The sequence below is a fragment of the Myotis yumanensis genome, unplaced genomic scaffold, assembly GCF_028538775.1.
Source record: "Myotis yumanensis isolate MYYU_CA2020_CCGP unplaced genomic scaffold, mMyoYum1.0.hap1 SCAF_31, whole genome shotgun sequence".
NCBI lineage: Eukaryota > Metazoa > Chordata > Mammalia > Chiroptera > Vespertilionidae > Myotis > Myotis yumanensis.
Genome location: NW_027223782.1, coordinates 670,859 through 689,577, shown reverse-complemented (window position 1 = coordinate 689,577; position 18,719 = coordinate 670,859). Strand labels below are relative to the sequence as shown.

At 44.0% G+C, this 18,719-nt stretch overlaps 1 protein-coding gene and 1 pseudogene across 1 annotated transcript; both read right to left on the bottom strand.

Moving 5' to 3' along the window:
• Positions 1–610: 610 nt before the first annotated feature.
• LOC139000810 (transcription initiation factor TFIID subunit 10 pseudogene) lies at positions 611–976 on the bottom strand (annotated as a pseudogene).
• Positions 977–2,853: 1,877 nt separating this feature from the next.
• Positions 2,854–16,139, bottom strand: LOC139000809 (proline-rich protein 23C-like). Its single transcript, XM_070402825.1, has 2 exons — positions 16,115–16,139; positions 2,854–3,599 (listed from the first exon to the last, which is right to left on the bottom strand). The coding sequence occupies exons 1-2, from the start codon at positions 16,137–16,139 to the stop codon at positions 2,854–2,856; spliced, it is 771 nt and encodes a 256-aa protein (XP_070258926.1).
• Between the last annotated feature and the right edge of the window lie 2,580 nt (positions 16,140–18,719).

Genomic DNA, 18,719 nt, shown 5'->3' with positions numbered 1-18,719 from the left:
AGCACAGGGCGGGACGTCCTTGCCCTGGCTGGGTCATCTGGTCCACCTCCCAAAAACCCACAATGCTCCCTCTCTGGATGGATGGTCAGAGACCAAGTCCCGGCCAGGCCACGTGGGCTTGCCCAAGCGTCTGTGCATTGAGTTGAAAGGCTCGATTGATGTCATTTCTAAGAAACGGGGTTTTGTTGATTTGTTTGTTTGTTTGTTTGTTTTTAAGGTGGGGTTTTTTTAAAGGAGGTTTTTATTTATTTTTTGTTGTTTGTTGTTTAAAAAAAAAAAAAAGAAAAAAACTCCCTCATTGGCCAGAGGACCCCGCCAGCTCCCCCCTTGGTAATCAGTGAGGGATTGCAGCCCGTTCATCCCTAAAACAGGCCTCTCCGGGTCTTGGGAGCAGGCCCCGGATGGCGCCGCCAGCGGCGGGGCGAAGCCAACAGGGGCCTTAGAAAACGGGCTTGCAAACCAATTAAAAATCCCTGTTGTGTAAGGAACTAGCCAATCAGAATAGACTAGACAGGAATGACGATTTTATTTCTGTCCAAATAAAGTTTATTATGAAAACAGGCCGGTGTGGGGGATTAGGGGGCAGACAAGTACATATAGGTTGGGTGGCTCAGGTGAAATAGGGCGGTGTGTTCACATCGATGCCATACTTGCTGAGGGCAGCGGCCAAGTCCTCCATGGTTAGAGTGTACTTGCCGGAGCCACGAGAGGCGGTGCCCTTCGTTTTGCACAGCTGCAGTGCATCGTTGGCAATATCTGCGATGAATTTCTGGGCAGCTATGGAGAAGAGCCTAACTATGCGAGGGTCTGCAGCTTCTAAGCCAGCGTGGTTTAGGTAGAAATGAGTCACCGGATCTGGGATGGTAGGTGTGTAACCTTCCAGCTGCCCCAGAAAGTCCAGCAGGTGTGTGCTGGACACCACTGGCTTCACGCCTCCATTGGCCGAGCTCGGCAGCATATAAACCCCATTAGACATGGCCCCCTCATGTGGCTCGCATCCAGCGGTTGTTGGAAAACCTGGCGTGGCTGGGGGGCCTTTGGCATTACTTGATTTTCCCAGGGCCCGCGAGGAAGACGTGTCTGCTTTCACATCACTCTTCTTGCGCAGTGCATGGGAAACCTGCACAGACTCCAGCAAGTGCCTCTGGAGGCCGCTGCGAGGCCTTTAGATGGCCTCTTTCGGCAGCTCAGGATGACTTCTCTTCCCCTTCCTCTTGGGAATAGCGAGCTTCTCCTCTGCCTTTGTTGGGGTGCCAGCCCCGCCGCAGCCTCCCCGCTGGCTCCGGTTCAGCTGAGTGACGTCGTCCACAGACATGTTCACTTTGTTGGCCATTGCGGGCGCGGAGTCGGCCTGGGATCGAGGCAGCGCTTCAGCTCGGCCGTCCGTCACTTCTCGCGCAGCGCAGGAGCTGTTCCTGTGCGGCCTCCAGATGTTGGGGTCCGAGCCAGCTTTCTCATCCTTCTTCCTTTGGCCCAGTGCATGGAGAGCCTGCGTAGACTCCAGCAAGTGCATGTGCAGGCGGCTGCGAGGCTTTTGGATGACCTCTGGCGGCAGCTCAGGATGACTTTCCGTTCTCTTCATCATCTTGGGATATGGCTAGCTCCTCCTGTGCCTCTGCTGGGACCCCAGCCCAGGCGTTCCAGGCGTTCCCAAAGGCGGGGACAGAGCCGGCGAAGACGAAACGGCACAGAAACGGCGTTCAGTTGATCAGCAGCCTAGCCAGGTGCTAGCCAGGTGCTTCAGCGGCTTCTATGACCCAGGACCGGGTCTTGGCGAGACCTCTCCCCTGAAAGCTCCCTTGGAGAACGAGGAAGGCGATGGCGACCAAGACAACGAGCCTAGGGCTGAGAAGCTCCGCACACAAGACCCTGCTTATTTTTATAGCCCCAGAGCCTGGTGGGAGGAGCCCAATCAGCCGCTCGACCAATCAGCCGCCCCCTGGACTGTGACAACTGTGAAAGCATCACCTGTTGGGCGCACATGCCCCCAAGTTAGGCCCTGCGAAAGTACTGAAATAAAAGGTTCTGCTGAACGTGGCTTCGCCTGGCATTCATTCCTCGAAGGAAATGGGCAGGGCGTGGGTGGGGGATGAGGGGGGGTGGGGAGGGGGCGGAAGGTGGTAGCCCAGAGACGCAGACACACCGAATGTAGCTGGCCTTGGAGGTCATGGGAGGCAGAGGCGGAAGTTGATGTGAATAAAAGGTGTATGGCTTTGTATATTAGCATGCCCCTTGCTGGTCCTTCCATGCTCAGGTCAAGTCCAGGCACAGGGCTCTGGCTGCAGGAGGGCGGCTTGCATTGGCACTTCTCGACCAGCACAGGGCGGGATGGCCCCGCCTGAGCTGGGTCATCTGGTGGACACCCGCCCCGCCACGCTCCCTCCCTGCATGGCTGGTCAAGCCTCTACCTAGAGACCAAGTCCGGGCCAGGCCACTTGGGCTTGCCTAAGCTTCTGGGCATTGAAAGGCTGGATTGATGTCATTTCTAAGGAGGGTTTTTTTTTTTTTAAAGAGTTTATTTTTTTTAAAGAAGGTTTTTATAAGGAGGGTTATTTTAAGATTTTTGTTTGTTTGTTTGTTTGTTTTCAACTCCCTCATTGGACACAGCACCCTGCCAGCTCCCCCTCGGTAAGCAGTGCAAGACGACGTCCTGGCTTAGCTCCATGCACACACGGACTTGCCGGTGCTTTACCTGGTGGTGACCATTGATCGACAATTCTGCAAAGCAGCCTACATCAAAAGAGCATCTGTCTTTATTCATTGTTTTCACATGTGTGGTAAACTCACAACAGCTATCAGAATCCCTTCTCCTGGTCCTCAGCCCCTTGAGGAGGGATTGCATCCCATTCATTCCTAAAACAGGCATTTCCAGGCCTTTGGAGCAGGCCCCAGAGCATGCAGCCAGGGGCGGCAAACCCGAGGACCTGGACTGGGGCTTGGGGACAGAGGTAGAGTTTGGAGCGGTGAGCTTGGGAAGGGCTCCCACAGGTTAAAGCTCAGGTTGGAGTAGGGCCCAGGTGCGTTTCTCTCTGGACTAGGCCTCGGGGGTGGAGGCCATGGCCCTCGGATGGGGCCGTGTGGGAGCAGTGGGCTGCCTGACCGGGTTCCAGTGAGCCAGCCTGCAGGGAGCATCAAGGGAGCCTGGAACCAGGAGGACATCTCCTCGTCCTGGTGGGGGGCCTCTATTGGGAGGGCGATGTGTGGGGTTGACGTGCAGAATTCCTGCTGGATAGTGATGGCTCCTGTGGGAGCATCATCCAGGAGAGTGCCGGGTTCCAGGCCGACGGGCGAGTGAGCCCCCTCTCCAGAGCCCAAGCGTGCCTCAGGGACCAGAGATACTGGTGGGACCAATGTGGGCTTGCTTTGGGTCTCGAGGACCGTGTTGACGCTAGGCAGGGCACAGCCTTCAGCCACGACCAGCACTGAGGTGAGCGCGTCTGCAGCCCAGGGCACCGGGGGGCCTTGCAGGCTGGGCGCCATCCCGTCTTCAGGGCCCGCAGGCTCCTCAATCCGGCAGTGCTTGGCAGGCCCGGGTCCTCCGGAGTCTGGTTCACACTGGGGTGCAGCATGGGAGCTGGGGCTGAGGAGGCGGCTGCATCCTATTCAATTCCTAGAGTCGCCATGTCCCTCTGCCACCAAAGAAGGGGGTTACAAGAACAGAGAGGAATCCCCTGAGAGTCCAGATGCCAGGAGTCACAAATCAAGGTGGCCGTGGGACCCCTTTCCATCTGGGGGCTCTGGGGGCTCCTCGCCTGCCTCCACCAGCTGCTGGTGGCCTCTGGCATCCTGCTCTCAGAGCTAATATACAAAAGCATACACATTTTATTCACCTCAACTTCAGCCTCTGCCTCCCATAACCTCCAAGGCCTGCTTTGTTTGGTGTTTTTGGGTCTCCGGTCTCCCCCTTCCCGCACCCCTCCCTTGTGGCCTCCTTTGGAGGAATCAACACCAGGCATCGCAGCCACGTTCAGCAGAAGGAGAGAGAGAGAGAGAGAGAGAGAGAGAGAGAGAGAGAGAAACAGTGATGTGAGAGAAACATGAGTTGGTTGCCTCCCACAAAAGCACCCTGCCCAGAGCCAGGATAGAACCTGGTCAGTGCAACCACGCGTGTGCCGTTGACCAGGATTCCCTTGTGACCCCGAATGGAACCCTCAGCTTTCCATTGCATGATAGGACCTCTCACCTACTGAGCCACACCTGCAGGGTTCTGTTTTGTCTTTCAGTTGGATCTTGTCATCTGTTTATACTGGAAGAGCTTATTGCCAGTTAAGGGTGCTTGCGATGTTATGGTTTACTGAGTGTTTTGAATTCCTTTCTCACATTTCTCGCTTGCCTCCCATAGACTTTCGTTGTGTGGTTACCTGGATTCTTGACTTAGGACAAATGAACAGCCTCTCCTTACAGTGGAGGTTGAAAAACCAAGAGAAACACACACACACACACACACACACACCCCAAACCACCCCCAAGGTAAAGCTCTACCTCACACCACATTCCATCACTGCTAGATGTATTCAAGGACAGTTGACAACTTGGATAGCAGAGACAGTGAACAGGGCTTCTATAGACTTACATGTCAATTCTTAAATGAAGCATGTGGTTAAGGTCATTTTAAGTTTTTTTTTTTTTTAGTAAATTCATTAGGTTTAAGGGCATCCGTTTGCCACGGATGGAAAGCACAGACAGATATGTGACAGGCAACGATAAGCACTGAAATAGTCCTTAAAATCCAGAAATTCTACTGATTAAAAAAATACAAATGGGACCGAAGTTTGTAACCATTCATTGCCGAGAAATAGAATCAATTGCAATGAATGACGAGAAACGAGCAAAGAAAAAATAAAATAACCTCCCCCCCCAACACTCTTCATGGGTCCTGGGTCCGAGGAGTCCGCACAAGAGGCGACGGTGAAGCATGCCAGGCATCGCAACCAGGTTCAGGAGAATGTTTCCTTGAGATGCTTTTGGTGAATGCCACCTGAAGGGCGGGCCCATGCGGGGGCCTAGCCTGGGGTATGAGCGTCCCCACACTAAACCTGACCTCCAATGGGTGACGGCGATTCATAGCCATTTTGATGTCATAGCCATTGTAATGTCATAGCCATTGTGATGGCGTATCCATTGTTATGTAATGGCCATTATAAGGTCATAGCTATAGTGATGACATAGCCATTGTGATATCATAGTCATACCCACTTTAATGTCACCGCCATTGAAAAGTCATAGCTACTAAAATGCCACAGGAATTGCATCGTCAGATGCCATAGCCATCATTACCTCAAAACAATAGTAACGTCATAGCCACTGAGATGGCATAGCCATTGTAACTTTGTAGCCTTTGTGATGTCATAGCCATTGTCACGTCATAGCAGTTGTAACATCATAGCCCTTGTGGTATCAGGGTCATTGTGAAGTTATATCAATTGTGACTTCATAGCAATTGTTATGTCATAGCCATTGTAATGTTATAGCCATAATGGCATAGACATTGTGACATCATAGCCACTATAACATCTATTGTAGAGTCATAGCTATTGTAACATCTTAGCTATTGTAATGTCTTAGCCAGTGTAACATCGCATCCATAATAATGAAATAGCAACTCCAGTGTCATGCCATTGTGCCTTCATAGCCATTGTGACATCATAGCCATTGTAACCTCATAGCCACTTTAATGTCACAGCCAATGAAACGTCACAGCTACTATAATGCCACAGGCATTGTACCATCATAGCCACAATAATGTGATAGACACTGTAACGTCATTTTTTTTTGGACATCATATGCAACATAAAATTGTAGCCATTGTGAGGTCATAGCAACTATAATGTCACAGCCACTGTAAAATCATTGGCACCATAATGACATAGACATAGTTAGGTCACTGCAAATGTAATAACATAGATGTTTTAACGTCATGGCCATTCAAAGGTCATAGCCATTGTGATGCCATAGCCATTGTGATATCATAGCCATAGTAATGTCATAGCCATTGTGATGGCATAGTCATTGTGACATCACAGTGAGTATAACACAACATATATTGTAACGTCATAGCCACTGTAGTTAGCCATCATGATGTCATAGATATTGTGATGTCATAGCCACGATAATGTCACAGCCATTGTAACATGATAGGCACTATAATGTCATAGATATAGTAAAGTCATTGCCACTGTCTTGTCATAGCCGTTGTGACGTCATAGGCATTGTGATGTCGTAGCTCTTGTGACGTCATAACCATTGTAACATCAAAGCCCTTGTGGTATAATAGTCATTGTGAAGTCATATCAATTGTGACTTCATAAAAATTGTGATGTCATAGCCAGTTTGATGTCCAAGATATTGTAACGTCATAGCCATTATAATGTCATAGCTATTGCAAAATCATGGCCATTGTGATATCGTAGCCATTGTAATGTCATAGCCATTGTGATGTCTTAGCCAATGTAACGTCAGAGTCAGTATAAAGTCATGGCCACTCTGATGGCATAGCCATTGTAACTAGATAGCCACTGTGATGTCATGGCCATTGGAACGTCATAGCCACTATGATGTCATAGAAACTGTGATGTCATAGCCATTGTGATGTCATAGCCATTGTGATGGCATAGCCATTGTGACATCACAGCGATTATAACATCATATATATTGTAAGGTCAAAGCCACTGTAGTTTCATAGACATTGTAATGACATTGCCGTTGACTTCATAACCATCATAATGTCATAGACATTGTGATGGCATAGCCACAATAATGTCACAGCCATCGTAACGTGATAGGCACCACAATGTGATAGAGATAGTATAGTCATGTCCACTGTCCTGTAATAGCCATTGTGACGTCACAGCCATTGTGATGTCATAGGCATTGTGACATCATAGCCATTGAAATCTCATAGCCACATTAATGTCATAGCCATTGAAAGGTCATAGCAATTGGAATATCGTAGCCCTTGTGATATCATAGTCATTGTGAAGGCTTGTCAATTGTGACTTTATACCATTTGTGATGTCACAGCCACTAGCACATCATATCTACTGTAAAGTCATGGCTCTTGCAATATCATAGCTACTGTAACGTCATAGCCAATGAAACATCGGATCCATAGTAATGGCCTAGCCACTCTATGCCATAACCATTGTCCCTTCATACCCATTGTGACATCATAGCCATTGTAACCTCATAGCCACAATAAGGTCACAGCCATTGAGACGGCGTAGCACTTTTAAGGTCATTGACATTGGAAAGTAATAATATTTGTAATATCATAGCCCTTGTGTTGGCGTAGCCATTTTCAAAATAGCCATCGTCACGTCATAGACATCATAACATCAGAGCCATTGTAACTTCATAGCCACTGGGACGACCTACTCACTATAATGTCATAGCTTTTATAACGTCACAGTCATGATAAAATCACAGCCATTGCAACGCCATAGGAATTGTGACGTTGTAGCAATTGTGACATAGCAATATTAACATCATAGCTGTTGTGACATCACATAAATGTGAAGTCATATCGAGTGTGACTTTGTAGCAATTGTGATGTCATGGCCATTATCAAGTCATAGCCATCGTGATGACGTAGCCATTGTGACGTCATATCCACTTTAATTTGGTAGCCATTGAAAAGTCATAGCACCTACAATGCCACAGGAATTGCATCATAATAGCCACGATAATGTCACAACCAATGTAACGTCACAGGCACCGTAATGACGCAGACATATTTAAGTCCTTGCAAATTTCACGTCATAGCCATTTTGATGTCATAGCCATTGGAACGTCATAGCCACTATGATGTCATAGAAACTGTGAAGTCATAGCCATTGTGATGTCATAGCCATTGTGATGGCATAGCCATTGTGACATCAGAGCGACTATAACATCATATATATTGTAAGGTCAAAGCCACTGTACTTTCATAGACATTGTTATGTTATTGCCGTTGACTTCATAACCATCATGATGTCATAGACATTGTGATGGCATAGCCACTATAATGTCACAGCCATCGTAACGTGATAGGCACCACAATGTCATAGAGATAGTATCGTCATTTCCACTGCCCTGCAATAGCCATTGTGACGTCATAGCCATTGTTATGTCATAGGCATTGTGACGTCATAGCCATGGAAACCTCATAGCCACATTAATGTCATAGCCATTGAAACGTCGTAACCTTTGTCATACCATATGCATTGTAAAGTCATCGCATTTGTAATATCCTAGCCATTGTGTCGGCATACTCATTGTGATCATAGCCAGCGTCATCATGGCCATGAAAACATCAGAGCCGTGGTAACGTCATAGCGACTATGACATCATAACCACAATAATGTCATAGCCTTTGAAAAGTCAGTCACAATAATATCACAGACATTGTACCGTTATAGCCATTGTGTCCTCATTGCCATTGTGATATCAGAGCCACTGTAATATCGTAGCCCTTGTGACATCATAGTCAGTGTGAAATCATGTCATTTGTGACTTCATAGCAATTGCGATGTCATTGCCCTCATGATGTTACAGCAACTGTGAAGTCCTGGCGACTATAATGTCACAGCCATTGTAACATCACAGGCAACGTAATGACACAGACATATTTAAGTCATTGCAAATTTAACGTCATAGCCATTTTGATGTCATAGCCATTGGAACGTCATAGCCGCTATGATGTCATAGAAACTGTGATGTCATAGCCATTGTGATGTCATAGCCATTGTGATGGCATAGCCATTGTGACATCACAGCGACTATAACATCATATATATTGTAAGGTCAAAGCAACTGTAGTTTCATAGACATTGTTATGTCATTGCCGTTGACTTCATAACCATCATGATGTCATAGACATTGTGATGGCATAGCCATTATAATGTCACAGCCATCGTAACGTGATTGGCACCACAATGTCATAGAGATAGTATCATCATTTCCACTGTCCTGTAATAGCCACTGTGACGTCATAGCCATTGTTAGGTCGTAGGCATTGTGACGTCATAGCCACTGAAAGCTCATGGCCACATCAATGTCATAGCCATTGAAAAGTCATAGCTACCTACAATGCCACAGGAATTGCATCGTCATAGCCACGATAATGTCACAGCCATTGTAACGTCACAGGCACCGTAATGACACAGACATATTTAAGTCAATGCAAATTTCAGGTCATAGCCATTTTGATGTCATAGCCATTGGAACGTCATAGCCACTATGATGTCATAGAAACTGTGATGTCATAGCCATTGTGATGTCATAGCCATTGTGATGGCATACCCATTGTGACATCACAGCGACTGTAACATCATATATATTGTAAGGTCAAAGCCACTGTAATTTCAAAGACATTGTTATGTCATTGCCGTTGACTTCATAACCTTCATGATGTCATAGACATTGTGATGGCATAGCCACTATAATGTCACAGCCATCGTAACGTGATAGGCACCACAATGTCATAGAGATAGTATCGTCATTTCCACTGCCCTGCAATAGCCATTGTGACGTCATAGCCATTGTTATGTCATAGGCATTGTGACGTCATAGCCATGGAAACCTCATAGCCACATTAATGTCATAGCCATTGAAATGTCGTAACCTTTGTCATACCATATGCATTATAAAGTCATCGCATTAGTAATATCCTAGCCATTGTGTCGGCATTATCATTGTCATCATAGCCAGCGTCATCATGGCCATGAAAACATCAGAGCCGTGGTAACGTCATAGCTACTATGACATCATAACCACAATAATGCCATAGCCTTTGTAAAGTCATAGTCACAATAATATCACAGACATTGTACCGTTATAGGCATTGTGTCCTCATAGCCATTGTGACATCATAGCCACTGTAACATCTTAGCCCTTGTGACATCACAGTCAGTGTGAAGTCATGTCATGTGTGACTTCATAGCAATTGCGATGTCATTGCCAGCATGACGTTACAGCAACTGTGACGTACTGGCCACTATAATGTCACAGCCAATGTAATATCTTAGGCACTACAATTCAATAGACATTGTAAAGTCATTCCCACTGTATGGTCATAGCCATTGTGAAGTCGTAGCAATTATGACGTCATAGCAATTGGAACATCGTAGCCCTTGTGATATCGTAGTCATTGTGAACGCTTGTCAATTGTGACTTCATACCATTTGTGATGTCACAGCCACTAGCACATCATATCTACTGTAAAGTCATGGCTCTTGCAATATCATAGGTACTGTAACGTCATAGCCAATGAAACATCGGACCCATAGTAATGGCCTAGCAACTCTAGTGCCATAACCATTGTGTCTTCATACCCATTGTGATATCATAGCCATTGTAACCTCATAGCCACAATAACGTCACAGCCATTGAGATGGCGTAGCATTTGTAAGGTCATAGACATTGGAAAGTAATAATATTTGTAATATCATAGCTTTTGTGTCGGCGTAGCCATTTTCAATATAGCCATCGTCACGTCATAGCCATCATAACATCAGAGCCATTGGAACTTCATAGCCCCTGGGACGTCCTACCCACCATAATGTCATAGCTTTTATAACGTCACATTCATGATAATATCACAGCCATTGCAATGCCATAGGAATTGTGACGTTGTAGCAATTGTGACATAGCAATTTTAACATCATAGTTGTGACATCACATAAATGTGAAGTCATATCGAGTGTGACTTGGAAGCAATTGTGATGTCATGGCCATTATCAAGTCATAGCCATCGTGATGACGTAGCCATTGTGACGTCATACCAACTTTAATTTCGTAGCCATTGAAAAGTCATAGTTACCTACAATGCCACAACAATTGCATCGTCATAGCCACGATAATGGCACAGCCACAGTAACGTCACAGGCACCGTAATGACACAGACATATTTAAGTCAATGCAAATTTCACGTCATAGCCATTTTGATGTCATAGCCATTGGAACGTCATAGCCACTATGATGTCATAGAAACTGTGATGTCATAGCCATTGTGATGTCATAGCCATTGTGATGCATACCCATTGTGACATCACAGCGACTGTAACATCATATATATTGTATGGTCAAAGCCACTGTAGTTTCATAGACATTGTTATGTTATTGCCGTTGACTTCATAACCATCATGATGTCATTGACTTTGTGATGGCATAGCCACTATAATGTCACAGCCATCATAACGTGATAGGCACCACAATGTCATAGAGATAGTATCGTCATTTCCACTGCCCTGCAATAGCCATTGTGACGTCATAGCCATTGTTATGTCATAGGCATTGTGACCTCATAGCCATTGAAACCTCATAGAAACATTAATGTCATAGCCATTGAAACGTCGTAACCTTTGTCATACCATATGCATTGTAAAGTCATCGCATTTGTAATATCCTAGCCATTGTGTCGGCATACTCATTGTGATCATAGCCAGCGTCATCATCGCCATGAAAACATCAGAGCCGTGGTAACGTCATAGCTACTATGACATCATAACCACAATAATATCATAGCCGTTGTAAAGTCATAGTCACAATAATATCACAGACATTGTACCGTTATAGCCATTGTGTCCTCATAGCCATTGTGACATCATAGCCACTGTAATATCGTAGCCCTTGTGACATCATAGTCAGTGTGAAATCATGTCATGTGTGACTTCATAGCAATTGCGATGTCATTGCCATCATGACGTTACAGCAACTGTGACGTCCTGGCCACTATAATGTCACAGCCAATGTAATATCTTAGGCACTACAATGCAATAGACATAGTAAAGTCATTCCCACTGTATGGTCATAGCCATTGTGACGTCGTAGCAATTGTGACGTCATAGCAATTGGAACATCGTAGCCCTTGTGATATCGTAGTCATTGTGAAGGCTTGTCAATTGTGACTTCATACCATTTGTGATGTCACAGTCACTAGCACATCATATCTACTGTAAAGTCATGGCTCTTGCAATATCATAGGTACTGTAACGTCATAGCCAATGAAACGTCAGATCCATAGTAATGGCCTAGCCACTCTAGTGCCATAACCATTGTGCCTTCATACCCATTGTGATATCATAGCCATTGTAACCTCATAGCCACAATAACGTCACAGCCATTGAGATGGCGCAGCCTTTGTAAGGTCATAGACATTGGAAAGTAATAATATTTGTAATATCATAGCCCTTGTGTCGACGTAGCAATTTTCAATATAGCCATCGTCACGTCATAGCCATCATAACATCAGAGCCATTGTAACTTCATAGCCCCGGGGCGTCCTACCCACTATAATGTCATAGCTTTTATAACGTCACATTCATGATAATATCACAGCCATTGCAATGCCATAGGAATTGTGACGTTGTAGCAATTGGGACATAGCAATTTTAACATCATAGCTGTTGTGACATCACATAAATGTGAAGTCATATCGAGTGTGACTTGGAAGCAATTGTGATGTCATGGCCATTATCAAGTCCTAGCCATCGTGATGACGTAGCCATTGTGACGTCATACGTACTTTAATTTCGTAGCAATTCAAAAGTCATAGCTACCTACAATTCTACAAGAATTGCATCGTCATAGCCACGATAATAGCACAGCCACAGTAACGTCACAGGCACCGTAATGACACAGACATATTTAAGTCAATGCAAATTTCACGTCATAGCCATTTTGATGTCATAGCCATTGGAACGTCATAGCCACTATGATGTCATAGAAATTGTGATGTCATAGCCATTGTGATGTCATAGTCATTGTGATGGCATATTCATTGTGACATCACAGCGACTGTAACATCATATATATTGTAAGGTCAAAGCCACTGTAGTCTCATAGACATTGTTATGTCATTGCCATTTACTTCATAACCATCATGATGTCATAGACATTGTGATGGCATAGCCACTATAATGTCACAGCCATCGTAACGTGATAGGCACCACAATGTCATAGAGATAGTATCATCATTTCCACTGCCCTGCAATAGCCATTGTGACGTCATAGCCATTGGTATGTCATAGGCATTGTGACGTCATAGCCATGGAAACCTCATAGCCACATTAATGTCATAGCCATTGAAACGTCGCAACCTTTGTCATACCATATGCATTGTAAAGTCATCGCATTTGTAATATCCTAGCCATTGTGTCGGCATACTCATTGTGATCATAGCCATCGTCATCATGGCCATGAAAACATCAGAGCCGTGGTAACGTCATAGCTACTATGACATCATAACCAAAATAATGTCATAGCCTCTGTAAAGTCACAGTCACAATAATATCACAGACATTGTACCGTTATAGGCATTGTGTCCTCATAGCCATTGTGACATCATAGCCACTGTAATATCGTAGCCCTTGTGAAATCATAGTCAGTGTGAAATCATGTCATGTGTGACTTCATAGCAATTGCGATGTCATTGCCCTCATGATGTTACAGCAACTGTGAAGTCCTGGCGACTATAATGTCACAGCCATTGTAACATCACAGGCAACGTAATGACACAGACATATTTAAGTCATTGCAAATTTAACGTCATAGCCATTTTGATGTCATAGCCATTGGAACGTCATAGCCACTATGATGTCATAGAAACTGTGATGTCATAGCCATTGTGATGTCATAGCCATTGTAATGGCATAGCCATTGTGACATCACAGCGACTATAACATCATATATATTGTAAGGTCAAAGCCACTGTAGTCTCATAGACATTGTTATGTCATTGCCGTTGACATCATAACCATCATGATGTCATAGACATTGTGATGGCATAGCCACTATAATGTCACAGCCATCGTAACGTGATAGGCACCACAATGTCATAGAGATAGTATCGTCATTTCCACTGCCCTGCAATAGCCATTGTGACGTCATAGCCATTGTTATGTCATAGGCATTGTGACTTCATAGCCATGGAAACCTCATAGCCACATTAATGTCATAGCCATTGAAACGTCGTAACCTTTGTCATACCATATGCATTATAAAGTCATGGCATTTGTAATATCCTAGCCATTGTGTCGGCATTCTCATTGTCATCATAGCCAGCGTCATCATGGCCATGAAAATATCAGAGCCGTGGTAACGTCATAGCTACTATGACATCATAACCACAATAATGCCATAGCCTTTGTAAAGTCATAGTCACAATAATATCACAGTCATTGTACCGTTATAGGCATTGTGTCCTCATAGCCATTGTGACATCATAGCCACTGTAACATCTTAGCCCTTGTGACATCACAGTCAGTGTGAAGTCATGTCATGTGTGACTTCATAGCAATTGCGATGTCATTGCCATCATGACGTTACAGCAACTGTGACGTCCTGGCCACTATAATGTCACAGCCAATGTAATATCTTAGGCACTACAATGCAATAGACATAGTAAAGTCATTCCCACTGTATGGTCATAGCCATTGTGACGTCGTAGCAATTGTGACGTCATAGCAATTGGAACATCGTAGCCCTTGTGATATCGTAGTCATTGTGAACGGTTGTCAATTGTGACTTCATACCACTTGTGATGTCACAGCCACTAGCACATCATATCTACTGTAAAGTCATGGCTCTTGCAATATCATATGTACTTAAAGTGGGAATGATGATATTTACCTTGTTGGGTGTCCTTTACCACTTAAGGAAGATTAAATCTTGGCTTAGTGCATGGTAGATGCTCAATTAATGTTTATTTCTTCCATTTTATGATAAGTATATAGCCTGAATTAAAACCTGGATATCTTAAAATGCAGGCCAGTGCTCTTTTCCTATAGACTATATAAATTGTTGTGTAATCTGTCAGGCCACTGAGAAGGTTGGGGAGTAAAGATTGTAAAAAAAAACACCCTAATAAATTTTTAAATGTTCAGATCAAAAAAAAAAAAAAAAAAAAAAAAAAAAAAAAAAAAAAAAAAAAAAAAAAAAAAAAAATATCATATGTACTGTAACGTCATAGCCAATGAAACGACAGATCCATAGTAATGGCCTAGCCACTCTAGTGCCATAACCATTGTGCCTTCATACCCATTGTGATATCATAGCCATTGTAACCTCATAGCCACAATAACGTCACAGCCATTGTGATGGCGTAGCATTTGTAAGGTCATAGACATTGGAAAGTAATAATATTTGTAATATCATAGCCCTTGTGTCGGCGTAGCCATTTTCAATATAGCAATAGTCACGTCATAGCCACCATAACATCAGAGCCATTGGAACTTCATAGCCCCTGGGACGTCCTACCCACTATAATGTCATAGCTTTTATAACGTCTCATTCATGATAATATCACAGCCATTGCAATGCCATAGGAATTGTGACGTTGTAGCAATTGTGACATAGCAACTTTAACATCATAGCTAATGTGACATCACATAAATGTGAAGTCATATCGAGTGTGACTTGGAAGCAATTGTGATGTCATGGCCATTATCAAGTCATAGCCATCGTGATGACGTAGCCATTGTGATGTCATACCCACTTTAATTTCGTAGCCATTGAAAAGTCATAGCTGCCTACAATGCCACAAGAATTGCATCGTCATAGCCACGATAATGGCACAGCCACAGTAACGTCACAGGCACCGTAATGACACAGACATATATAAGTCATTGCAAATTTCACGTCATAGCCATTTTGATGTCATAGCCATTGGAACGTCATAGCCACTATGATGTCATAGAAACTGTGATGTCATAGCCATTGTGATGTCATAGCCATTGTGATGGCATACCCATTGTGACATCACAGCGACTGTAACATCATATATATTGTAAGGTCAAAGCCACTGTAGTCTCATAGACATTGTTATGTTATTGCCGTTGACTTCATAACCATCATGATGTCATAGACATTGTGATGGCATAGCCACTATAATGTCACAGCCATTGTAACGTGATAGGCACCACAATGTCATAGAGAGAGTATCGTCATTTCCACTGCCCTGCAATAGCCATTGTGACGTCATAGCCATTGTTATGTCATAGGCATTGTGACGTCATAGCCATGGAAACCTCATAGCCACATTAATGTCATAGCCATTGAAATGTCGTAACCTGTCATACCATATGCATTGTAAAGTCATCGCATTTGTAATATCCTAGCCATTGTGTCGGCATACTCATTGTGATCATAGCCATCGTCATCGTGGCCATGAAAACTTCAGAGCCGTGGTAACGTCATAGCTATTATCACGTCATAACCACAATAATGTCATAGCCTTTGTAAAGTCATAGTCACAATTATATCACAGACATTGTACCGTTATAGCCATTGTGTCCTCATAGCCATTGTGACATCATAGCCACTGTTATATCGTAGCCCTTGTGAAATCATGTCATGTGTGACTTCATAGCAATTGCGATGTCATTGCCCTCATGATGTTACAGCAACTGTGAAGTCCTGGCAACTATAATGTCACAGCCATTGTAACATCACAGGCAACGTAATGACACAGACATATTTAAGTCATTGCAAATTTAACGTCATAGTCATTTTGATGTCATAGCCATTGGAACGTTATAGCCATTGTGATGGCATAGCCATTGTGACATCACAGAGACTATAACATCATATATATTGTAAGGTCAAAGCCACTGTAGTTTCAGAGACATTGTTATGTCATTACCGTTGACTTCATAACCGTCATGATGTCATAGACATTGTGATGGCATAGCCACTATAATGTCACAGCCATCGTAACGTGATAGGCACCTCAATGTCATAGAGATAGTATCGTCATATCCACTGTCATGTAATAGCCACTGTGACGTCATAGCCATTGTTAGGTCGTATGCATTGTGACGTCATAGCCATTGAATGCTCATGGCCACAGCAATGTCATAGCCATTGAAAAGTCATAGCTACCTACAATGCCACAGGAATTGCATCGTCATAGCCACGATAATGTCACAACCATTGTAACGTCACAGGCACCGTAATGACACAGACATATTTAAGTCAATGCAAATTTCAGGTCATAGCCATTTTGATGTCATAGCCATTGGAACGTCATAGCCACTATGATGTCATAGAAACTGTGATGTCATAGCCATTGTGATGTCATAGCCATTGTGATGGCATAGCCATTGTGACATCACAGCGACTGTAACATCATATATGTTGTAAGGTTAAAGCCACTGTAGTTTCATAGACATTGTTATGTCATTGCCGTTGACTTCATAACCATCATGATGTCATAGACATTGTGATGGCATAGCCACTATAATGTCACAGCCATCGTAACGTGATAGGCACCACAATGTCATAGAGATAGTATCGTCATTTCTACCACCCTGCAATAGCCATTGTGACGTCATAGCCATTGTTATGTCATAGGCATTGTGACGTCATAGCCATTGAAACGTCGTAACCTTTGTCATACCATATGCATTATAAAGTCATCGCATTTGTAATATCCTAGCCATTGTGTCGGCATTCTCATTGTCATCATAGCCAGCGTCATCATGGCATGAAAACATCAGAGCCGTGGTAACGTCATAGCTACTATGACATCATAACCACAATAATGACATAGCCTTTGTAAAGTCATAGTCACAATAATATCACAGACATTGTACCGTTATAGGCATTGTGTCCTCATAGCCATTGTGACATCATAGCCACTGTAACATCTTAGCCCTTGTGACATCACAGTCAGTGTGAAGTCATGTCATGTGTGACTTCATAGCAATTGCGATGTCATTGCCATCATGACGTTACAGCAACTGTGACGTCCTGGCCACTATAATGTCACAGCCAATGTAATATCTTAGGCACTACAATGCAATAGACATAGTAAAGTCATTCCCACTGTATGTTCATAGCCATTGTGACGTCGTAGCAATTGTGACGTCATAGCAATTGGAACATCGTAGCCCTTGTGATATCGTAGTCATTGTGAAGGCTGGTCAATTGTGTCTTCATACCATTTGTGATGTCACAGCCACTAGCACATCATATCTACTGTAAAGTCATGGCTCTTGCAATATCATAGGTACTGTAACGTCATAGCCAATGAAACATCGGATCCATAGTAATGGCCTAGCCACTCTAGTGCCATAACCATTGTGCCTTCATACCCATTGTGATATCATAGCCATTGTAACCTCATAGCCACAATAACGTCACAGCCATTGAGATGGGGTAGCATTTGTAAGGTCATAGACATTGGAAAGTAATAATGTTTGTAATATCATAGCCCTTGTGTCGGCGTAGCCATTTTCAGTATAGCCATCGTCACGTCATAGCCATCGTAACATCAGAGCCATTGGAATTTCATAGCCCCTGGGACGTCCTACCCACTATAATGTCATAGCTTTTATAACGTCACATTCATGATAATATCACAGCCATTGCAATGTCATAGGAATTGTGACGTTGTAGCAATTGTGACATAGCAATTTTAACATCATAGCTGTTGTGACATCACATAAATGTGAAGTCATATCGAGTGTGACTTGGAAGCAATTGTGATGTCATGGCCATTATCAAGTCCTAGCCATTGTGATGACGTAGCCATTGTGACGTCATACCCAGTTTAATTTCGTAGCCATTGAAAAGTCATAGCTACCTACAATGCCACAAGAATTGCATCGTCATAGCCACGATAATGGCACAGCCACAGTAACGTCACAGGCACCGTAATGACACAGACATATTTAAGTCAATGCAAATTTCACGTCATAGCCATTTTGATGTCATAGCCATTGGAACGTCATAGCCAC